Source organism: Psammomys obesus, unplaced genomic scaffold (assembly GCF_907164565.1).
Source record: "Psammomys obesus unplaced genomic scaffold, mPsaObe1.curated_primary_1811, whole genome shotgun sequence".
Taxonomy (NCBI): Eukaryota; Metazoa; Chordata; class Mammalia; order Rodentia; family Muridae; genus Psammomys; species Psammomys obesus.
In genome coordinates this window covers 30,047,125-30,072,598 of record NW_026585504.1, presented here as the reverse complement: position 1 = coordinate 30,072,598, position 25,474 = coordinate 30,047,125, and the positions used below count along the sequence as shown (strand labels likewise).

The 25,474-nt window shown below is 41.9% G+C and overlaps 1 protein-coding gene across 2 annotated transcripts; it reads right to left on the bottom strand.

Annotated features, from left to right (window-relative positions):
- Window positions 1-1,299: 1,299 nt before the first annotated feature.
- Window positions 1,300-25,474, bottom strand: Depdc7 (DEP domain containing 7). Of its 2 annotated transcripts, XR_008719282.1 has the most exons (10): window positions 25,357-25,472; window positions 12,625-13,015; window positions 10,804-10,931; window positions 9,874-10,063; window positions 3,656-3,867; window positions 2,748-2,890; window positions 2,463-2,588; window positions 2,298-2,376; window positions 1,796-1,878; window positions 1,545-1,615 (listed from the first exon to the last, which is right to left on the bottom strand). XR_008719282.1 is itself a non-coding variant. In XM_055599501.1 (9 exons), the coding sequence occupies exons 1-9, from the start codon at window positions 25,427-25,429 to the stop codon at window positions 1,422-1,424; spliced, it is 1,536 nt and encodes a 511-aa protein (XP_055455476.1). In that variant the 5' UTR covers window positions 25,430-25,474; the 3' UTR covers window positions 1,300-1,421. The 2 variants fall into 2 exon arrangements, 1 of the variants encoding a protein (XP_055455476.1); XM_055599501.1 differs by lacking the exon at window positions 1,796-1,878 and having other exon boundaries at window positions 1,300-1,615; window positions 25,357-25,474.

The following is a 25,474-nucleotide window of genomic DNA, read 5'->3' as shown; positions in this document are numbered from 1 at the left end:
GACCGTGATTAACGGTTGTTGTTTTGTTTGTTTGTTTGTGAGACAGGTGTTTGTAGCCCTGGCTGTCCTGGAAAACTATGTAAATAAGACATCCACTTGCCTCTGCCTCCCAAATTCTGGGATTAAAGGGGTAAGCCACCACATCCTGCTAGTGATTAGGTTTTAACACACTTTAGACAGATGTGGTGAAAGGAAGTGCTATGTCTGAAATGTACTGGAACAAGAACAAAGAATAGACAAGGATACAGAGTAAACAAGACTGCTCTTTAAGAGACTATGGTTGGGCTGGAGAGATGGCTCAGAGATTAAGAACACGGGCTATTCTTCCTAAACGTCCTGAGTTCAATTCCCAGCAACCACATGGTGGCTCACAACCATCTGTAGTGAGATCTGGTGCACAGGTATACAGGTAAGCAGAATGCTGTATAAATAATAAATCTTTAAAAAAGAGAGAGACTGGTCAATACTGTGGGCTTTTGCTTTTTTGAAGACAGGATTTCTCTGTGTAGCCTTGGCTCTCCTGGACTCACTTTGTAGACCAGGCTGGCCTCAAACTCACAGCGATTCACCTGCCTCTGCCTCCGAGTGCTGGGATTAACCTCGGACCATGCCTGGCTGGTTTATACTGTGGATGTGCACACGTGAGTCCATTATTCCAGTCTCATTTTTACATACTTGTAAAGCCCCAAAATAAGCTTAAAGTGTTTAAATTTTCAGAAACATGGGTACAATCTTAAAAAAAAAAAAAACCTCTCTATAGTTAACTTATGATCATTAGAAAATCCACTGTTTTAATTGTCAGTTTCTGTTTTACGCCTTAAAGGAGAACCTTCCTAAAATACAAAAATGACGGGTGTGGTGGTGCGCACCCTCAGCTCCAGCACAGCCTATTTTACACAGGGACCCTGGCTCGACAAAACAAAAACAAGACAAATCCCTATCCTTACTAATATGTAACTAGATTTCCTGTGAAGTACTCCATATTTTAACAGGTGAGTAGATGTACCATGTGTGTACATTGCCCACACAGGTCAGAAGAAGGTGTTGTAGGGCCCTGAGACTGGAGTTACACATGCTTATGAAGGTGCTGGGACCTAAACCCAGGTCTTCTGCAAGAGCAACAAGTACTCTTCACTGTTAAGCCATCTCTCCAGCCCCCGTACTTACATAAATACATGGCTGCTCTATTCTCTTAAGTCCCTATGATTCTCTATATAAACTGAACATAATTATAAATAACTCACCTAACAGGTCAGCCTGACAGCAGTACGCCATCTGAGTAAAATGTCTTGACACATATGGGTATAAAAAGTTTTATTAAGTACAACTTCATATTTAAACATCCAAGCTTACAAATATCTTTAGGATACATAATTTGCCCTTAAAATATACAACTGCACATACATATAGACATTAGAAACTCAGTCTCCAAAATACTCAGTGAAGATGTCTGGATGACACTTATGGAACTGGCCTAGCAGTTTCTTCTTCTCTTTGGCAGAGAGTTTTGAGTCCTCATCAATAGTCTTTAGTAAGCTCAACAGTTCATCTTTGGTTTTCTTCTGGCTACTGCTACAGTAGTCACTTCCATCAATTCTCTGGCAGTAAATATAGCCTTAAAGTTTAAAAGCAGAAAGTCCCAGTCAGTGACTCTAGTCTTCACATTTAACTAGAAAAATAATGCGCTATTTCCTTTTCCTCTGAGATTCTATAAAATGTTTTAAAGAGGGTAAGGATAACCCTCGTCAAACTGATTTAGCCAGCCTATGAGATGACTCGTGGGAAAGGCACTTGCCTCTAAGCCTGATGACCTGAGTTCAATCCTTGTGACCCTTATGGTAGAAGCAGAGAATCAACTCCTGAAAATTGTCCTCTGACCTACACATGTGCAGAGAAAGAGAGAGAGAGACAGAGAAAAAGAGAGAGACTGAGATTAGGTAAGAAATATAACTTTTAAAGGTCTTAAAACAGACAAGAATATGAAAGTTGTTTTAACCCAGGAAGCACTCTGCTAAGCTTAGAAAATTGAGGGGAATGTTTCAAATTAGTTGAAACTAATCATTGCAAAAATAATTTCAAATCAGCACTATGGACTTGCCTTTGGAAGATGATGAAAACATTAAGCTAGGAGTGGCCTCAAACGCTTGTGATTTGGGCACGTGGAAGTCAGAGGCAGGAGGACCAGGACTTTAAAGTCATCTTTGGCTATATAGCCCTGACCAGCCTGGGCTGCAATGAGATCTTGCCTGGGGAGAAAAAAAAAAAAAAAGACCCTGCAGATAATATTCTTTAATTACCTGTGTCTTTACTAGGATCTCTTCCTTTTTGTATGGCCAGAAGCTTAACACTCACAATTTTATGTAGAGTTCCGGGAATCTTAAAAAGGAGTGACACAGGACAATTACTCAAGTACATTTTAATCAGTTACAAGTAAACACGATTAGTTACTGTCAGAGTCTTACCTTGAAAACATCTTTTTGGTGATCCATTAGGAACAGTACCAGAAGATCAGTTTTGCCTTTGGATAAGTTTTTATTGTTGACAATAGCTTTTGAGAACACCCTTTTCACAGCCATCCGATTGTCACTCTGTAAGAATGAAGACATACCTCATGCTATGTATTTGAAAGGCTAGGTTTAGTACTAAAGGGGTATCAAATAGAAATAGGTTGTCACTGTAGCATACTGTAGCACACTGTAGCACACTGGACGCTGAGGACACTGAAAACAACATTTGAACAGACTTACTTCTTTCTGTAATTTATATTCGGAAGGATGTGCTGCAACAGCCATGAAGTAAAGCAGTCTTCTAAATTCTTCCCTATTTTGGGAATCCAGAAGCTTCAGAAACAGCTGAGTAGCTTCTAAGGCTATTTCAGTCTTCCCATTTACTTTAGCCAAAAGAAAAAAATTGCTTAATTAACCAAATATTAAAATGAAAAAAACTCATTACAGTTCATGTCAAGTAGTATACTTCCTCAAAGTTATTTCCAAAAACAAAAACAAAAAGTGGGAACAAAACAGGAGCACACCAACTCCAGAAACTTGTTCTCTGACCTCCACATTTGTGCCACAGCATGCACACATATATGTGCACACTTACTCACAAATGAGTGCAATTTAAATAAATAAAAATAAAATGGATGACCAAAACCATAAAGACAGCCTGTTCTCAAATCAGCAACTGATACCATAGGCCCCTGTCACAGATTTTTAAGTATAACTCTTGACTTTGTAAATTCCCACTCTATTTCTCAAGCACATTTTGAGGGTGTACTATGTATATAATGCTGAAAACTGGACCTGAGAAAAATAGAAGGGATTCTCTGAAACTCCCAATTTGGTTTTCAAAATCCATGTGGCAGGGTGACTGTGCAGATCAGAAAGGGCAGAGCGTTGCCCTCTTGAAGGGGCTGCAGGGTCATGCTGGTAACTCCTGTAAAGCAGAGAACTGCCGCTCGCTCCTGCCTAGGCGTGCAGTGCTCTGAAGCAGCCAAAGTTCCTATAGCACTCTGGAGTCGCTCAGGGCTTAGGTAAACCCTACATGTGTTAAAACAAATCATTCTCTGTAGACTAACCCACATCCCCTCCAAGCTCAACAGAGTACTGATTGGGTTCATTTTGAGGACTCTGGTATCTAGTAGGCACTCACTTACCTAGAAGCTCTGCTATTCCGTTATGAACATCACACAGGTGGTTTAACAGAGGTTCCCTAGTACTGTAATATTTGCCAATAGCATCAAACAGAAGTTCCTTCACTAAGTCTGTTCTGTCTGGTTGCTCAGGAAAATTCCTGCTTATGTCCACAACCATCTGGTCGGGAAGATACTCCAAGCAGTCAATGGCTGCAGAGACCCATTCATCCTCCCTAGAGCAAGGGAGAGAAGGATTATTGTAAAAAGCAAAGAAAAATAGACACATAGTATCTAATTCCTTAGTTATTTCAAGCTGGCCACTAGGATAAAATGTTCTACACTTAAAGACAGTAGAATCATTTACCATATACCTAAAATGTGTATGACAGGTTTAAAAAATTAGCTACATTGCATTTTCCATAGGTAAAAAATATCATTAACTACATTGAGGATGTAAAGGTCATCAAAATTAAAACCTGGCCTCAAATTCCCAATCCTGATTCTCCCCAGTGCTAGGATTACAGATGTGTGATCCACCCACATCTGGTTTCAGACATGACTCTTAAAGCTGTAAGCAACTCTACCATACAGTGTTGCTAGCTTCAGTCACCTGTAGACCTGCTATCTCTAGCTTTAACCTATGACAGAACAGAGTATGAAAAAAAAAAAAAAGCAACGTTTCTTGTTTTGTTTTGCTTTTAGAGGCAGATAACATTTCAAAATAATCAAATCAACAGGTAAAATGTTCTTTGGGAGCTTACAGTCTCTTATAACTCAGGCTGGCCTTCACCTCCCTATGAAGGTAAGAATGACTGTCAACTTTTGATCCTCCTGAGTGCCTGGATTATACTACCATATTAGCAGGTGTTTGGAGACTAAACCCAGGGATGTGTAAATGAGAGGCAAACACTCTACCAACTGAGCTACATCCCCACCCAGAAAATGCTTCATTTCAATAAATTTGTTATGTATCTTCTACTGCCATAGACTCTAGGGTTTACAAAAAAAAAATATTAAAGCCAGATATCTTTAAATTTATTACACATTCTTTACTGCCACAGACAGCTAGGTTTATAAAAAAGATGAAACTAGACATCTTTAAGGTAATTTCTAGCACAAATTCTGAACATTAATGTAATTATAAAACTATCTCCACATTACTTTAGGTTGTAGAAATGTAAATGTGTAGAATGAGCTTTCTATTATCTAAGCAGGACTTAACAGCTATTATGTTAAAATCAACACTTTCACATAGGCTTTAAGCCTTAAATTTTTTTTAACTTTTTTTTGTTTTTTTGAGACAGGGTCTTTGTATGTAGCCTTGGTTGGCCTGGAACTCACTATTTGGACCAGGCTGACCTCAAACTCAGATATCTGCCTGCCTCTGCCTCTAGTGCTGGCATTAAAGGTATGCGCCAGCACACCAGGTTCTTTATTTGTTAGCATTCAACCTTTCATATTAACGATTATGGAAATGCAGAGCTAGGAAGGAGAAAGTTGCCCTCCTTAAACACTTCCATTTCCTTAACTGGACTGGAACACTACCTATGGAAGCAAAATAATTAATCATTAAACCAACTGAATTCACAGAAGTTATTTTAATCTTGGTTTTTTTTGTTTGTTTGTTTTGTTTTGTTTTTTTTTACCTTTTTGTGTATTTTGTTTGCTTTTTGAGACAGGGTTTCTCTGTGTAGCCTTGGCTGTCCTGGACTTGCTTTGTAGACCAGGTTGGCCTCGTATGCTTCCTCTGGCCTCCCTGAGTGCTGGGATCACAAGGTATGTGCCACCGTGATGAACAGCCATTTTACTGTTTAATAACTTTACTTAGGAGAAGAATATTTCAAGTTGTGAGGAACATGTGTTTTCCTTAAGCTACGTCTGCTCTTAGTACTGTACTAGAAGGTTACAAATCTTGCCGGGTGGTGGTGGTGCACACCTGTGATCCCAGCACTCAGAAGGCAGTGTGGATCTCTGTGAGTCTGAGGACAGCCTGCTCTACAGAGCGAGTTCCAAGACAGCCAAGGCTATACAGAGAGACCTTGTCTTGAAAACAAAACAAAAAAACTAAAAAAAGATTTACATTCAAAATGATGGCTGGAAGTGAAAGGGTTACTTGGAAAACTAGTTAATTAACTTATTTAACAAGCATTCTCAAGAATCGTACTCAGTCAAGATTACAAAAATTTGTCAAATCTGTTCATTTTAAGTCTGTTAGATCTTAGGACAGTCTATGCCCCAAATACAAGAGCACCTGCATTTGTAAACCTTAACACTCCACTCTCCCCAAGGGACAGAACATTTAGACAGAACCTAAATAGGGAAACGATGACACTTACAGAAGGCTTAAATCAAATGGACCTAATAGATGTCTACTGAACTTTTCACCCAAACTCAAGAGTATACCTTCTTCTCAGCACCTCACGGAACCTTCTCCAAAACTGACCACGTAGTCAGCACAAAGCAAGCCTCAACAGATATAAGAAGATAGAAATAATCCCTTGTATCCTATCAGACCACCATGGCCTAAAACTAGACCTCAACAACAACAGAAATAACAAAAAGCCTACATACATGGAAACTGAACAACTCTCTTTTAAATCCCCCCTGGGTCAGGGGAGAAATTAAAAAAAAAAAAATTAGAGACTTCCTAGGGTTAGAGAAATGGTTCAGAGGTTAAGAACACTGTCTGCTCTTCCAGAGGTCCTGAGTACAATTCCTAGAGACTTTCTAAAATTCAATAAAAATGAAGGCACGACTTACCTAAATTTATGGGACACAATGAAAGCAGTGCTAAGAGGAAAGTTCATAGCACTAAGTACCTTCAGAAAGAAGTTTGAAACATCCCTTATAGGCGACTTAACAGGACACCTAAAAGCCCTAGAAAAAAAGTAGACACACCCAAAAGGAGTAGACCATTGGAAATAATGAAACTCAGAGCTGAAGTCAATAAATTAGAAACAAAGAAAACAATTCAAAGAATCAATGAATCCAAGAGCTGGTTCTTTAAGAAAAATCAATAAGCTAGACAAACCGTTAGCCAAGCTAACTAAAAGGCAGAGAGAAACTATCCAAATCAGCAAAATCAGAAATGAAAAGGGGACATGACAACAGACGCTGAGGAAATCCAAAAAATCATTAGGTCATACAACAAAAGCCTATATGCCACAAAATTTGAAAATCTAAATGAAATGGACAATTTTCTTGAGGATTCCATTTACCAAAATTAAATCAAGGTCAGGTAAATAGATTAAATAGTCCTATATCCCCCAAAGGAAATAGAAGCAGTCATCAAAAGTCTCCCTTCCAAAAAAAGCCCAGGGGCCAGATGGTTTCAGCACAGAATTCTACCAGACCTTCAAAAAAGAGCTAACTCCAATACTCTTCAAATTATTCCACAAAATAGAAAGAGAAGGAATATTACCAAACTCACTCTATGAGGCCACAGTCACCTTGGTACCTAAACCACACAAAGACCCAACAACAACAACAACTTCAGACTTATCTCTCTTATGAACATTGATGCAAAAACACTCAATAAAATACTCGCAAACCGAATCCAAGAACACATAAAAGATATCATTCACCATGACCAAGTAGGCTTCATCTCAGGTAGGCAGGGGTGGTTCAATATACGGAAATCAATCAATATAATCCACCATATAAATAAATTGAAGGAGAAAAACCACATGATCAGCTCCTTAAGTGATAAAAAAGCATTTGCCAAAATCCAACACCAATTCATGTTTAAAGTCTTGGAGAGATCAGGGATACAAGACACATACCTAAAAATACTAAAGGCAATATACAGCAAGCCTAGAGCCAACATCAAACTAAATGGAGAAAAACATAAAGCAATCCCACTGAAATCAGGGACAAGGCAAGGTTGCCTACTCTCTCCGTATCTCTTCAACATAGTACTTGAATGCCTAAGCTAGAGCAATAAGACAACTAAAGGAGATCGGGAATACAAATCGGAAAGGAAGAAGCAAAGTATCATTATTCGCAGATGATATGATAGTATACGTGAGTGACCCCAAAAATTCTACCAGAGAACTCCCTCAGCTGATAAATACCTTCAGCAAAGTGTCTGGATACAAAATCAATTAAAAAAAAAAAATCAGTAGTCCTCCTGTATACAAAAGACAAAAGGGCTGAGAAAGAAAGTAGGGAAGCAACACCCTTCATGATAGCCACTAAAAACATAAAGTACCTTGGTGAGACTCTAACCAAGCAAGTGAAAGACCTGTAAAAACTTCAAGCCTCTGAAGAAAGAAGCTGAAGATATCAGAAGATGGAAAGATCTCCCATGCTCATGGATTGGTAGGACTAACATAGTGAAAATGGCCATCCTACTAAAAGCAGTCTACAGAGTCAATGCAATTCCATCAAAATACCAACAAAATTCTTTACAGACCTTGAAAGAACAATTCTCAATTTCCTATGGAAAAACAAAAAAACCCAGAATTGCTAAAACAATCCTGTACAATAACAGATCGTCTGGAGGTATTTCAATCCCTGATCTCAAGCTGTACCATAGAGCAAAAGTAATAAAAACTGCATGGTACTGGCATAGAAACAGAATGGTGGATCAATGGAATTGAATAGAAATAAAACCACATACCTACAAATACTTGATTTTTGACAAAAGAGCCAAAACCATACAATGGAAAGAAGATAGCATCTTTAACAAATGGTGCTTGTCTAACTGGATGTCTATATGTAGAAAAATGCAAATAGATTCATATTTCTTACCCTGCAAGAAACTAAAATCCAAGTGGCTCAAAGACCTCAACATAAAACCAGACACACCTGTCAGAAGAAAAAGTGGGGAAGAGCCTTGAACTCATTGGCACAGGAGACAATTTCCTGAACAAAACACTAACAGCACAGGCTCTAAGAACATCAATAAATGGGACCTCATGAAACAGAAAAGCTTCTGTAAAGCAAAGGGCACTGTCATCAGAACAAAAAAACAGCCTACAGACTGGAAAAGGATCTTCACCAACCCTATATCTGACAGAGGGCTAATATCCAGAATATATAAAGAACTCAAGGAGTTAAACACCAACAAACCAAGTAATCCAATTAAAAAATGGGATACAGAGCTAAACAGAATTCTCTGTAGAGGAACATCGAATGGCAGAGAAACACTTAAAGAAATGTTCAACAGCGTTAGTCATCAGGGAAATGCAAATCAAAAAGACCCCGAGATTTCACCTTACACCCATCAGAAGGGCTAAGATGAAAAACTCAAGTGACAACACATGCTGCAGAGGATGTGGAGAAAGGGAAACTTTCCTCCATTGCTGGTGGGAGTGTAAACTTATACAACCACTTTGGAAATCATTCTGGTGCTTTCTCAGAAAATTAGGAATAGTGCCTGGAGAGGAAAGGAACTCCACAAGGAGAGCAACAGAACCAAAACATCTGGGCACAGGGGTCTTTTCTGAGACTAGTACCCCAACCAAGGACCATGCATGAAGATAACCTAGAACCCCTGCACAGATATAGCCCATGGCAGCTCAGTCTCCAAGAGGGTTCCCTAGCAAGGGGAACAGGGGCTGTCTCTGACATGAACGCAGTGGCTGGCTTATTGATCACCGGCCCCTACTGATGGGGGAGCAGCCTTACCAGGCCACAGAGGAAGACAATGCAGCCAGTCCTGATGAGACCTGATAGGCTGGGTCAGAGGGAAGGGGAGGAGGATCTCCCCCTATCAGTGGACTGGGTAAGGAGCATGGGAGAAGAGGGAGGGTAGATGGGATTGGGAGTAGATGAGGAAGGGGGCTACGGCTGGATTGCAAAGTGAATAATTATAATTAATAAAAAATTAAAAGAAACCTTAGGACACACACATACCATTTTGCTTTGTTTTTTATTTTGATACGTTCACACACACACACACACACACACACACACACACACACACACACCATTTTTTTGAGATATTCTCAGTATGTATAAGACCCTGGCTGGCCTCAAACTCACAGAGATCTATCTGCCTGCCTCTGTCTCCCAAATGTTAGGATTATGAATACAGGGTCTCATGTAGCCCAAACTAGCTATGTAGCTATGTAGCTGAAGGTAATTTCTGCCTCTATGTCCTAAATGCTGGATAACAGGTGTGGGGTACCAAACCTAATTTTAGTCAATGCTGAGGCTTGAACCCACAATTTATGCACACTGGGCAAACACTCTACCCACAAACATACTGAAATAATTGTATTATTGGCACGTACTGAGAGTCACCATAGGCCCTGAGAATTCCTCGATCCAGATAGTTACTGGTGTTGAACATGTCAGGCTGTCTCTTACACTGAGGGGCTTTAGATGCAACCTCTTGCTGTCTGAGTAAGGAGTCAAGAAACGGAAGGTCGACAAGTTGCAGTAAACGTCCAATTGTCTCTTCTTGCCATACTGCACTGATGACTACACAGGAAACAACAAAGTGGGAAGTAGCAATTAATAGTCATTCCACGCTCACCGAAGTGCCTGTCTAGGCAGGTCTAACTAGTAAATTTATGGTCAAAAGTGGGGTACCAGGCCACCTAACTCATGCAGTGCCTGCTTCTAACAAAACAATCCAAGACTTGTTTAAAGTGTAGGAGAACAGGCTCTGGACCACAGGAATTCTTATCATTCTTTGTACCATATAAAGCAATATGTCGGAGATAAGAGATCAAGCAGTATACCATGTTCATAAGGACTTCGGACGAAAGAATGGCTCATTCAATCTCAGGCTTTCCACTCAACTAGGACAGGGGAGGGAGAGTGGAAATCAAAATCATTAGGCTACATTCCATGGCCACAAGGAAGAACATAAGCATCCTATTAATACTTTAAATACGATTTCCAGCTTTTCAGGCAACCTAATAAAATCTTAGGAAAAGAAACATCTGAGAGCATACATTAAGTAAGAATCTGCATGCAAAACATTTCGGATTTGAACCACTGCCAGCTGATGGACAAAAGTCAGTGTTCAAGAGTTCTAACACTGGTGTGTTGTTCACAATAATAGACTTCTGTTGAGGCTTAACACAAACAGGCCTAACACACAGCACACTCTTTCTCCACTTGAGTATTAAAATTCAAATAATGGCTAGGAGGAAATACTGTCAAAAACTGTGTCTGCCGAGTCTTTCACTTCCCACTCTGCACCATTAGTTTACCTTGAGGAGACAGCCTGGTGGAGGTATGTATTCCAGGGGAGCTGGCAGGCTTTAAACTCAGATTTTCCCATAGGTCCTCCAAACTGTTTGACTTGATATCAGATGACTTAAACAATGCATCTGAGCACCTAAAATAAAGTTCGTATGTCCACAGAAATGATTTAGTATTAGAGCTGCAAGAGTGTAGGGAGCTCATTTTTCAAAACCAAAACATAACACATGAGAATTCCAAGTGGAATAAAATACTTTTCATGAGTCTTTGATTCAATCCCAAAACACCCACTCTCTCTCTACTGGTTCTCCTGGGTCAGGATCTCTTGAAGTCCCAAGCTGGTCTCAACCTCACTATGTAGATAAACCTGGCCCTAAACTCCTGATCCTCTGGCCTCCACATCCCAAACAGAGGGATTACAGACAGGCATCACTACACCCTGTTCTAAAATACAAATACTCTAAATAGAATCTCCTCAACTTTGATTTAGATGTAACTCAATGATACAACTGTATCACCAATTCTAAAACATACTAAAACTGAGCCAGGCCTGGTGGTAAAACTTCTAATTCTAGCCTCTCCATACATAGAGGCAAGAGAATTTTGGTTTAGTGTGAGCCTGGCTTCTTCCTATCTACAGCAAGTTATGGGCCAGCTTGGGCTCTACAGTGAGACCCTATCTCAAAACAAACATCAAAGAAAAACAAAACATATCCTGAAATTGTCAGTCTTTGTTTATCCCAATTGATATGAATACTCCTTTGTTTCCTATAGAAATTAATATGCTTCATTACCAAATACTGCTGAAGACCCTAACAGCATTATATAATATTTATGTACAAAATGTTCTTTCTAAAGTCACCATAGTTGCAAACTTTTGGTTTCAAGAATTTCAAGCAAAGCACGAAGATACATTTGAAGAGTGTGGACCATGAGCTAGGCGTAGTGGTGCATGCCTGTAATCCCAGCACTCGGGGAGACAGAGGCAGGCAGATTTCTGTGAGTTTGAGGCCGGCATGGTCTACAAAGCAAGTCCAGAACAGCCAAGGCTACACAGAGAAACCCTGTCTCAAAAACCCAAACCAAACCATAAGAGTGTGACCCACATTCTACTTTAACCTCTTATTTTGATCACTGGTCCCCACATTGTGTCTTTAGGGACTCCCTCTTTTATCTACCACTTTTATTGCAGCCTTCCATAGCCGGTAACATTGCTTACCTAGTTCTCACTGACTACCAGGTACCATTTTCAGTCCAAAATCACCTTTCTAAATAAAACACAATCCCACCCTGCTCATCTTTTGTGGCCCTTTCAACACCTATATGACCAAGTCCCAAGTTTCTTACCATTCCAGATCAGTGTCCCTCACCTGTGGTCCCAGCTACTCAGGAGGCTGGGGTAGGAGGATGGTTTGAGCTTAGGAATTCAGGAGTGTCTGAACCCCATATAGGGAAAACTTGTCTCAAAAATTAAAAACAAAAAAAACCCACAAGCCAACATCACCCAAATCCTTTAACATGTCACATGAAGCTGTAGTTCTCATTCACCTTTCACATTTCGAATCCACCACTTTCTAGAGTCTAATGATGTTCTAGGAGGTGGGTGTTTCTCTGCCAGCCAACAAAACAAAGCTTATTGGCTTTTTGCAAAATACCAGTATGAACAAGTAAAGTCTAGGATATGCTCAGAACATTACCAACATTTTGGTGTACTTTTTAAAATTTACCACGATTAGATTTTAGTCAAAATTATCACTTACGATCTTTTTTAAAAAATAGAAAAAATTCTGCTAATATGCCCATCGGGATAACGTTAGGCCAGGACTCACCTGGAAGGAGAATACACTTTGTTCTCATTGCCTAATTGACTGTCCTGATTAGGTACTGTGGTGAATCTATAAAGGCTGCAACTGCTGTCTTCAAAGGTAGGCTTTCTGTCTCTCCCGAAGACTCTGGTTGGAACTGCTTCAAATACTTTGTAGTCCATAAGAGCTTGACACACTCTCACCACTTTGGCCCGAGGAATATCGACGTCACCAAAGAATTTATTCTGAATTAAGTGAGAGCAAATTACGTCCACGGCCTCCGAGCCGACGAAGCAGTTATTGTGCCGCTTTAAGTGGTACCTCCGTTTCTTCACCTCCACTTGGGTTTGAAGGGTGTTTATGATGCTGCTCCACACATACGTGGCTCCAAATGGCCTTTGGGCCACACTGAAGCCTAAAAGGGGAGAAATCGGAGACACTGTGCATTAGCAATTTGTTTTAATATGGTTTAAGCAGTTCCTGGGGAGAAGGAAGCAGTTTCCAAAAGCCATAATAAAAGGAAATTAGAAAGGCACAATCTTGAAATATTGTTATTGGTGGCAATTTATTTAAAAATTTAGTGTCCGCAACATACTAAATGTTGTACTATGTGGTAGACACATAGTGAACATAGTAAAGTCTGTTCTGCTCATTTAAAAACACGATCAGCAAGCCAGACAATATGTATGTGTTCAACCAGGGCTGGAAAGAAAACAGCTGCTGGGCATGGTGGCTCACCTGTGACATTGGCACTCAGGAGGCTGAGGCAGAAGGATCAACCCTGAGACCCTGTCAAAAGACAAACATGCACACACTTGGCGGGGGTGGGGGGGAGGCAGCAACAGCTGAATAAGAGAATGCCATTTCACTATCTTTAGTGTGCATGCACTCAAAGCTTCTATGGGCTTGTATGTGGGCACACATATGCCAGCCACAGCACTCACACCAAGGTCAAAGGACAACTTGCAGGAACATGTTTTCTCCTTCTGCCAAGGGTCCTGGAGATCTAACTCAGGCCATCAGGCTTGACAGCAGTGTGTCTACAAGCTGAGTCACCTTGATGACCTGAGAATAGTACTACATTTTTGCCTTAATGTGTATGAGTATTTTGCCTGTGTGTGTGTGTGTGTGTGTGTGTGTGTGTGTGTGTGTGTTTGTAGTGCACCATGGACTGCCTAGTCCCTAAGGAAGAGCCTAGAAGAGAGTGTTGATCTCTGGAACTGGAGTTACAGGTGACTGTGAGCTGCATGTGGGTACTGCGAATTGAACCTGGGTCCTTTGGAAGGGCAGCCAGTGCTCTTACACACTGAGCCATCTCCAATCCTTGAGAATGCTGCTTGTTTGGTTGTTTGGCAGTGTTTTTGAGACAGGGTCTATGTACTACTGGCTGTCCTCAAACTCAAAGGTCCTTCTGCCCTGCCTCGGATGCTGTGATTTAAGGTGTGCACCACCACAGCCAGCTGAGAATGCTATTTTAAGTGGGCTGTCAGGAAAGGCTGGAAACTTAGCTCAGTGGTAAAATGTTTGCCTAGTGAGTGAAAGACCCTGGATTCAGCCCCACGCTCTGGAGACACAAAATCACAAAGACCAAATAAATAAACAAACAAACGCAGAAACCAGAAAATCACTTTTCCAATAATTGTATCTAAATAGGGATTTGAGTAAAACCAGGAAGCAAGCTGTACAGACACCAAAACAGAGAACAGAAAATCCAAAGGCCCAAGGGCATGCACTCTCCTAGAATAGGCCAGTAAGTCCAGAGTGGCATGTACAGGGAGCTGTATCAGGAAGTGAAATCAGGAGGGGAAGATCATCTACCAGCAGCCACATGCAAGACTGTCCAATTATCCAGTCTTCAGCAGTAACCTCTGAGGCAGATAGCATCTTGAAATTGAGATACAAAATGTATTCACAGGTTATATGCCACTTCCAAGCATACTGAAATTGTTTTGGAATTGACTCAATTGTCATTCAAACACACACACACACTTGGGCTACAAGAACAAACTAATGTTTCTAAAGCTTCCTGTTTTGCAGGCTTCTAACTTAAATACCTAGCAAGCAGGGCAAAGTAACAACAAGTTTATTAACTATTTCAAAAGATAAAGGTGAACAAGATTTTTGCCCAACACGGGAAATAAGCTTTGGAAACTTTCCTACCAGGCTGGTGAGATGGCTCAGTGAGTAAAAACAATTGCTGCCAAACCTGATCGCCTGGATTCAATCCCCAGAACCAATATGGGGGGACGAGAAAACTGACTCCCAAAAGCTGTCCTCTGACCTCCATGTATATGCTTTATAGGCACGCACACACACATTTAAAAAACAAACGAACAATTTTTTTTAATGTAAGAGAAAAAAATTTCCAAGCCAGCAAGATGACTCAGCAGGTGAAGGTTCTTCCCCTAAGCCTGACAACTGTGCTCAGCCCCAGAACCCACATTGGAGAACAGAATTGATCCCCACAAGTTGTCCTCTGACCTACAAACAAAGTAAACTAAAAATGAGAAAATTTCCCATATTTTGTCCTTAAATAAAACTGATTATTTGGCAAAAAATGCACAGAAGAAAAGAAAAAGGAAAGACAATGATCCTTGGGTTTTACTGGGCTAAAGGCACTGAACCCAGCTACTTAGTCAATCATACACTAGGTAGCTCTGCTGCTCTTCCCTCCCCTCCACCCTTTACACACTCATATGCTCTTATGAGCTACAGTTCTCAAGATCCTCTCAAAATTCAGCAGTCCTAATTAAGGCTCTGCTTCTGTTAACAAAAAACAAAACTCCACCTGCTCCATTTATGTGCAGGGTCTCTTGGCAGAGAAGCGGGGAAGTTACCACTTACTTTCAGAGTCTGAAAGTAAGGAATCCAGAGCCGGAGCACTAAAGGAACCACTGCCTGAAAGGAAGGAAATTTAAAAGTGTATGTATGTGTGTGCGCACAGGCATGTGTGCAAAGCCACATTCCAAGTCCAGGCACAGGACGCCCAACACTGCTCTGTGCGTGCTGGGGCCCAAAGCCCAGTCATCCTGATTGTGCAGCAAGCACTCCTGTTGCTAAAGCCATCTTTCCAGCCCTTCTTCCTACATTTTTAGCAGAGAATACATCTGATGAAAACAGAAGACAACTCCTGAAGAACATTAAACCTCAGCTAAAGTTTTTTTTAACTTTTTTTGTGTGGGCACGTGCATGCCAAAGCATGTGTATGTGTATGGGGGGTGAAGGATAACTGGCAAAACTCACTTGGTTCTCTTTCCAACATGTAGTTTCTGAGCTGGAACTCAGGCCACTAAGCTTGGTGGCAATCACTCTTACTGCTGAGCCATCTCATCTACCTTAAATCTCTTTACTGCAATGGAGACATAATTATTTTTCTGCTTTTCCCTTTGCACTGGGGACTGAATTGAGTACTGCAGCACATACCCAGCATGTGTTTTGCCATCAGGCTATACCCTGGAGCCATGAATTTTAAGCTCATCATTTGGGATCTACCTTATGTGCTGAAGTGCAAGGAGCATAATGAGTCATTACACTACATTACTTAAGAGCATAATTTTGTAACTGTGAGCAAGTGTAACTTTTTTCCTATGAAAATTAATAGCACATATACAAAGCCCTCTGCTATTTCTTTGTGGGTTTTCAAAACCAAAAGATGAATAATTTATTACCTACTTATTATTATCTTAGTTCAAGATGATAAGTAAGATTGTTTTCAATTTTAAAGTTTAAAAATGAAGACAGTGGGCTGAAGAGATAGCTGAGAGGTTTAGAGCACTGGCTGAGTTCAATTCCTAGCAACTACATGGAGGCTCACAACCATCTATAGTGAGATTTGGTGCCTTCTTCTGGTGTGCAGGTGGACATGCAGGCAGAATACTGTTTACATAATAAATAAATATTTTAAAAAATGATATCTTGGCATGGTGGTGCATACCTTTAACCCCAGCACTCTGGAAGCAGAGACAGGGGTATCTATGTGAGTTGGAGGCCAGCTTGTCTACACAGTTGAGTTCCAGAACAGTCAGGGCTAAATAATGAGATCCTGTCTCAAAAAAAAAAAAAAAAATTAAAAAAAGTTAAAAAAGAAAGAAAGGAAGAAATCAAACAAAAGTTAAGGATGATTTTAGTGTAGGGGAGAACTGCTGCCAGCCTTACTGATATTAGGTAAGCAGTTTCAAGAGTCAAAGAATAGAGACTATTATGAGAAACTGTAAGCTATAACTAGACGGACAGCAGTCCAGTGTTTCCTGCTCAGTAAAGCTGCAGTCAGTGTTTGGGGGACTCTTAGAACTGGTATCCAGAACTCAGGAGTAGCTGCACTAACCCAGCCACAGATACCTGCTTCTGCCCCCTCCCTCCTTTTCTGGGGGTTGGGCAGGATCTCCCTATGCATCCCAGGCTAGTCTCAAACTCAGAGATCCTCTTGCCTCTGACTCCGGAGTGCCCAACAGTCCAAGTTCTTAATTTACCTAACATACCAGAGATCATAATGAGGTTTGACTTAATGCCGGCTCTCTAATCTTTCAAATGTTTTTGGTTTTTTGTTTGTTTTTGAGACTTGAGACGTTTTTTTTTGTTTGTTTGTTTTGTTTTTGTTTTTTGAGACAGGGTTTCACTGTATAACCCTGGCTGTCCTGGAACTCATGTTGTAGCCCAGGCTGGCCTGGCTCTCTCCATCTAGTAGTTTGGCCTTGAACTGATGATCCTCCTGCCTCAACCTCTCAGGTTCTGAGACTGCAGGTGGATTTCAAATCTTCATTGTATCATTGTCAGTAATACCAACACATAGTATGACAAACTGTCTTCTCTAACTTAACCAGATATATGTCTCTTTGAAATAGTTACTAATCATCCTATTTTCAGAAAACTGAGGTTGAGTGTGTTAAACTTGCCTGGGTTACACAGATAGTAATTAAATATTAGCTTTTCCTAATTCTTAACATATTTTCATTTTAAGTTAGTTATTAGGTGCTGGGAATACAGCGCAGTCGGCAGTGCTTGTGTAGCATGCACAAAACTCTGGGTTTGATAGCTGGCACTTTGATGATGCAGACCTATGTCCAAAGCTGCTTAAGTTCTAAAGCAGTGGTCCTCAGCCTTTCTAATGCTGCCACCTTTACTACAGCTCCTCATGCTGTGTGACGCCCATCATTTTCACTGGTGCTTCAGAACTTTGCTACTGTTATAGATCATAATGTAGGTATACACAGAGGTTTGCCAAAGGGGCTGCAACCCACAAGTTGAGAACTGCTGTTCTAAAGAGAAGCTCCTTAAGACTGAGGAGACAAACAACTCAAAAGCCTCAGGAAGTCTCTGAAACCGGGCAGAGGCACTTCTCAAGGTTATATAAGCACTGAAGACTTGTGAGGATGCAGAGACCATCTGAGTTGGGTGTGCAGTGAGCTCCTGATTTCCAGCTTCTGTGAGCTGGGGTGGGCTTTCTGGGGTTGCAGCTGCTTCCATCCTAGCTCCTTTAAGTGATCCTTCCTCCATACTCCTGCAAGTAAACCCTAATAAATGCACTGGTGTCACACAACAGCCTGCCAGCTCACACACCGGTGAGGTGAGAGGATCAGAAAATCAAGGTCATCTTTGGTTATATAGAAAGTTTAAGAAATTTTCTTTCCTTTTTAAAGACAGAGTCTTAATATTGCCCAGGCTGGCCTAGTACTCCTGGGTTCAAGTGATCCTTGTAAACCAAGTAATTGGTATACAGGCACTGTTCTCATACCCAGCTGTGTTAGTGACAGCGCTAAAGATACAAAAGTTAAATCACTTGAGCCACAAAGTAGGTTAGTACATGAATCCTAAAAAGTAAGGCCAAGTCGCTGATTTTAAATTGGTAAGAAAACCGAAGAATGGTGACAGGGAGGGGCATACAGCCCAAATGACATGGAAAAAGCTAATGCTTGCACAGGAATTGAAGTAAGAAGTGAGGAATAAAGCTCCCCATATTAGTTTGCTACTAAAATGTGGGAATCAGGAAGCTTTTCATGTTGGATAAGACTGTAAGAAAGATTAAAGAACAGGTCAGGGCAGTCAGCACCTGTGTGCCACATAATGTCTCCAGAGGCCTCCAGGCATGAGAGAAGTCAGCGCTTTCAGGTCCCTGCCATTCTCACTGACCATTAATTCCCAAACACTGCATTCCGGGATATTTTCCCTCAAGCATCACCACCCACAGACCCAGAGCTCAAGTTCATACAGATACAGCAATACACCATGTACCTTGGACTTGACAAGTCAATGTGCCAAAATCCGTCTACCAGGATAACCAGTTTTCTTAAGTGGCGACGTCTCCCCCCAACCAGTGCTGCTTAGGATAGTGCCTATCACCCACCCAGAGCCGAAAACGAACGTCAGCAGAATAAAACTGACTTGCTGTAGTCTCTAGACAGACATCAAGAGACAAAAGTACACAGTGATTGTGCTGTGAGTCTAGTAGTCACAGCTGAAACTTCGGTCTGTCCTCCAGCCTCAGCAGCATATGAGCTAGACGACTCATGAAAACCCTGTATCTTGAAGCCAGGGACTGTGAACACCTTTAATTGTAGCCCTCGGTAGCCAGGGGCAGAGGCAGACCCATCTCTGAATTCTGGGCCAGTAAGAGCTACAGTAAAACCCTGCCTCAAAAAACTATCAAAATAAATAAATAAAATTCTACGTCTTACAAGGAGAGCAATAGACCAGAAAATTTGAACATAGGGGTCTTCCCAGAGACTCATACTCCAACCAAGTACCAAGGAAGGAGATAACTTAGAACCCCTGCACAGATGTAGCCCATGGCATTATAGTGTCCAAGTGGGTTACATAGTAATTGGAAGAGGGACTGCCTGTGACATAATCTGATTGGCCTGCTCTTTGATCACCTCCCCCTGAGGGGGGAGCAGCCTTACCAGGCCACAGTAGAGGACAATGCAGCCACTTTTGATGAGAACTGATAGACTAAGATCAGAAGGAAGGAGAGGAAGACCTCCCCTATCAGTGGACTTGGGGAGGAGCATACATGAAGAAGAGGGTGGGAGGGTGCGATCAGCAGGGGAGGGGGGTGGGGTTTATGGGGGGATACAAAGTGAATAAAGTGTAATTGATAAAATTAAATTAAGTTAAAAAAATTCTACATCTTGAAGCTTCCTAACATTTGGTCAACTGTGTTCTAAAGCATCATGACTTGGGCTGGCTCAGCGGTTAAGCACTGGCTACTCTTCCAGAGGACCTGGGTTTGAGTTGCAGCAACTACAGGACAGCTCACAACCATCTGTAACCCCAGTTCCAGGGCACCTGACACCTTTTTCTGGCTTCCACACACATATGATACAGACTTACACGCAGGTAAAAGACCCTTACATATGAAATTAAAATTATTTAAAAAATGTTAAAACACCCCAACCAAAGGAATCTAAAAATCTAAAGCTAAGCTTCAGTGACTCTGGTTAAGAGATTTAAGCTCAGCCAGGTGCAGTGGTGCACGCCTGTGATCCCAGCACTCAGGGAGGCAGGGCAGGTAGATCTCTGTGAGTTCGAGGACAGCCTGGTCTACACAGTGAGTCCAGGACAGCCAAGGCTACACAGAGAAACCCATCACAAAAAGAAAGAGAGAGAGAGAGAAGAAAGAAGAGAAGAGAAAAGAAAAGAAAGAAAATAAAGAGACTTAACTCTCTAGGTTAGTTCCGTGACCAACTAATACAACAGGTGAATAATCTAGGTAGGCCTGGTTTCAGATCTACACTGCTAATTACAAGAATTTAAAGACTGAACTTGCACTTCCTTCATTTAGATAAAAAATACTAAATATCAAACAGAAGGACCTTCTATAGGAAAGAAATAAAGCGTGAGGACACACTGAACCTTGTTGGATACAGAACTCAGCAGGTGGCCTAACCAGAGGCTCAGAAGTTACTTTCAACTAGATCTCTAACATCATCATCCCCTCTTCATTCTTGCTGAGACACTGCCTTATGACCCAGGTCGGCTCAAGCTTGCTATGAAGCTGCGGCTCACTCCTAAGTGAAGAGCAGCCATGAACGGCCATGCCTGGGTTGGCTACACATCCTCCTAAGTGCCCGGTTAAATCTAGCCTATTAAACATTTTTATTTGCTTGAAAACAGCTCTTTGGCAAGACTTGCCCCTCACGGATATGTGAACTCTAGCCCCAAGTTTACCAACAAATTACATTTTCAAGATAATTCCAACCTTTAGTCATTTATCTGAAATACTGATCATCACCATTTTTAATAACACATAGTAATTAATAAAGTTTTTAACCAATAATTCCTTTAAAGACAACTCATAAATCTACTATGGTAGGACAGTGGTACCTTACTCAAAGATTATAAGGGACAATCAAGATCAACCAGGAAAACAGGAGTCGCCTTTACTGTGAAAAGCCTAGATAAGGAAGAAGCAACCCAAATCACACAAGCTCCTACGAACATATCAACACACCCGTTCTCTAAGCAGACTGTGACAGAGGGTCACAGGCACACAACACACTACCTCTTTGTTCCGTCTGCTCTTGAAATGGTCTTACTATTCAGTTGTGGCAGTCCTGAAACCCACCACGTAGACCAGGCTGTTTTTTAACTCAGAGATCTGCCTGTTCTGCCTTCCCAAGTTCTGAGATTAAAGGTGTGTGTCATCATGCCCTTCTAAAATATACTACTTGTAAATAAGTACGCAATCACATTTTCACTCTAGAGCTTTGGACTGAGCTTTTAAAAAGTCATTAAAATAACTCATCTTTTTGCACAAAACTTTAAGAAATAAAGCTAGTGCACATTTTTTAAGTTTTTGTTTGTTTGTTTACAGTTGTAGAGCTCAAATTACTTAGCAACATTATGGGGCATCTCAGTACTGCGTTAACACTGGTTAATGAACATTTGTTAGTTGTAGATTATTGCTAACTACTAAAAACCACTTGTGAAGGTTAACCCAATGGTTGTCAGCTAAAAACAGGGAGGTGACTGTCAGTGTCCAGAGGAGCCCAAGGAGACATGACATCCTAATGCAATATAGTTATAACATCCTGCATAAACTCACTGAAGAGAAAATGGACAAAGAACACAACTTATAAAAAGGGCTGGAGAGATGGTTAAGAGTGCAGTTAATAGCACTGGCTGTTAACAGCACTTCCAGAGGACCGGGGTTCAATTCCCAGCACCCACATGATAGCTCACGGCTGTCTGTAACTCCTGCTCCAGGGGATCCAACACCCTCAGACAAACATACATGCAGCCAAAACACCAATGCACATGAAACAAAAAGAAAAAGAAAAGAAACCTTTTCGGTTAACAATGATCTATCAATATGTATCTGTTCACTCAGGACCATACTGATGGAAGATACTCTTTGCATGTGGACCTTGATGTCAAGTCCAAAATACATGCAGCCAAAGCTATTTCCTCAAAGGATGAAAAGACACAGAAAGCACAGCAGAGGACTGTTTGTTGTTGTTGTTTTTTGAGACAGATCTCCCTACATAGCCCTGGCCAGTCTTGAACTTAGAGATCCACCTGCCTCTGTCTCCCTACTGCTAAGATTAAAAGCACAAACCACCATTAAATTATTTAGGATGTGAATTTTATTTAAGAGATAACGATACAGTTTGCTGAACATAATGGTATACACGTGCAATCTCAGCATCTAGGAGGCTAAGGCAAGTTTGAGCCACAACAGACAATCCTGTCCTCATTCGTCCACAAACAGCTGGGATGGGAGAGGTGGCCCAGAAGTTAAGACTACTTGCTGCTCAGAGGCCTTGAGTCCAGCGGCCAGCACTCACATGTGATAGTTAACTACCACCTCTGACTCCAGATACAGATGATGTGACAGCCTCTTCTGGGCTCTGTGGTCATCCGCTCTCATGGGGCAGACACAAACCTAGACGTGAATATAAAAGGATCTTTCACCCACTCTCCCCCCAAAAAGATCTGGGGGTATAGGCCAGTGAAAGAATGCTTATGTAATTTATATAAAAGTTTTTATTTTTTTCAATTTTATCTTATCATTTTATGTGTATAAGTGTTTGCATGAATGTGTGTCTGCGTACCATATGCCTGCCTGGTGCCTGCAGAGGCAAGAGGAGGTCGGGGTACTCCTGGAACTGGAGTCACAGACACTTGTGACCCTTTATGGGGTTGCTAAGAGTCAAACCAGACTTCTCTGGAAGAGAAGCCAGTGCTTTTTTCTTTTTAATAATTTATTTTGTTTTATTATATGTACATTAGTGTGACGGTGTCGGATTCCTTGGATTTGGGGGTACAGACAGTTGTGAGCTGCCATGTGGGTACTAGGAATTGAACCCGGGTCCTTTGGAAGGGCAGACAGTGCTCTTAACTGCTGAGTCATCTCTGCAGCCCCCTTAACGGCAGCTAGAAAGATGCTCAGCAGTTAAGAGCACTTGCTGCTCTTGCAGAGAACCTAGTTTCAGTTCCTGAAACCCATATGATGGCTACGATCATCTGTACATCCAGTTCCAGAGGACCCTATGCACCTTCTGTCCTCCTTGGGCCAGGCACACACCTGGTGTACATATACACAAACAGGCAAAGCACTCATACACATAGAAAATGAAATAAATTAACCTAAAAAATTACTCAGAGAAATGTTTAGTAAGTAATAAGTGAAACTTCATGAAAACAGTAAATACCACAGAGGTTTGTGTTATACCTGAGCAGCTGAGGCCAAGTGGGAAACTTTCAGATACAACAGAAACATATACTGCAACTTTTACTGGATATTGCCTTTGACAGTCCAAAGTTTGCTTTCCCGTTTGGCCTCAGGGAGCAACTGACTCTGACATGCCTCCATTAAGGCTGACTGTAGGTCCAAAATACATTTCTACTGACAAGAATGATTTTAACATGTGCTAAAAGGAGCATCAGCAAAAGCAGCCTTTGGCCCCACTTTAATTCAGAAATTAATGAGAAAGCATACGGGAGTATTCTGAGCTCCCTGGAAAAGTGACACCAGGCAAACTCAAGACTTAGGTTACAGTATAAAGGGATAACACGATAACATACCGCCTTCTTGTTGGTCTGTATTAATACAGGTGTCTTATGTTCTGGCTGAAGATTAGCACAAAACCCTTTTTCTTCCTCATCCGTCAGGTTCCTGCTCATGCTTATAGCCCACTGAAAGTATAAAGAGTCACTAATCCCTGAAAAGGGAAAAGTATGCTGCTTGCCAGAGCATACGGAAAGGGAATGAATGGCAAGGAACCAAAGCCCTAGGCTCCCATTACCTTGCTCTTAAGGACTGTGACAAAGCAGCTCAGGGTAGAAGAGGGGTAAATAAACATTAGCAAATCGGAATTCCAGCTGCGAGAGTGTTGAGAACAGGCAGCAGAGCCCTCAGCCCTACGTCTCCAGTGCAGAGGACAGTAAGCAGTCTTTTCTTTCAAAAGAAACCTGCTAGCCGACAGGTCAACACTTTTCTCTGTGAGTCATCTACACAGTTCCAAAATGTATTCCCTCTCGCCATCTAAAAACCTGTTCACAGATGTCCGAAGCACAGAACTGACATTTCAGTTAGAAAAGACCTCCATTGGCCAGCTGGTGGTGGCGCACGTGGGGATGGAGGCAGCTGAATTTCTAGGAGTTCCAGGCCAGCCTGGTCTACAGAGCGAGTTCCAGGACAGCTGGAGCTACACAGAAAAACCCTGCCTCAAAAAACCAAAATAAATGAGCAAATAAATTAAAAAAATTAAAAAGACCTTCATGTTTAAGTAGGTGAACTCGGGAACCTCACTTACTAGAGAGAGTCTAAAGATATCAACAATTCAGTATCATTTCAAGTGATGGAATGATCGGAGCCTTGTAAGTGAAGGCAGAACACAGTCAGTTTCTTGTTCGCTTGTTTTCTGAGACAGTCTCATCTTTGACTTGGAATTCGGAGAACTGCTTGCCTCTGCTTCCCCATTGCTGGGGCTTAGGCATTTGCCAGCCACGACAGCTGGCCTCTACAGACCCTTTTACAACCTGTACTGGGAAAATCAAACGGCAAGTAGTTCTCTAGCAAAATTCATCATTAAGATATTAGAGATGACATGGAGCATTAGCCAGTAAGTCAAATCCAAAAGTGAGGCCTCGGAGATACACTCATCTGACCTAGAGGAAGGAATCACTGCCTCACAAACTGGCATTTTACAAATGAAAAGCTTTGGTAGAGAGCCAATTTCTCCAGCTCTCTGAACCGCAGCTCCAGAAGGGGGGAAAGGTCGCACCTTATCCAAACAAAGCCAAATAATCCCAACAAAGCCAAATATCCCAAGCCACCCTATTTGCAGAATAGAGATACGAGAGTATCGGAATTTTAGAACGGACTGATTCAGTTCATCAAAGACCGTAAGCCCGCCCTCAAAGATTCAAAACTTTGTCTCCCTCCCAAAGTCCTGTAACTATCAAAGAAAAAAAAAAAAAAAGACAAAACAGATTCACCGAGACACTGCTTGTACAGAAAGTGTTAGATTCGCACAATATACACTTCATCGTCCGAGTCTAGGGCGCCACAGACGTCTGGTCCTACCAAGCAGTCAGAGTCGGGGCTCCAGACGCTGGCCAGGAAACTGTCCGCGCTTGTCACCGGGTCCCGCCGCGAGCGAGGTTCGGGAAAGTTCCCAAAACGCTGGGCTCTGGCTGCGGCGGGGTCGGTGGCCCGCTGCCCACCCACGGGGAGAGAGCGGACCTCCGCGGCCGCCGAGCCCGCGGTCCGCACCGCCCGCCCACAGCCCGCGCTCCCGCCGCCCTCCGACCCACCGGGAGGCCTCTGCGCGGGGCTCTGCAGAGCCGACAGGTTCAGCGCCGCCGCCTTGTCCCGAACCGTGGCCATGACCGAGGTCAGCTTCACTCCGCCGTCCGCGAGGCTGCTCCGGCC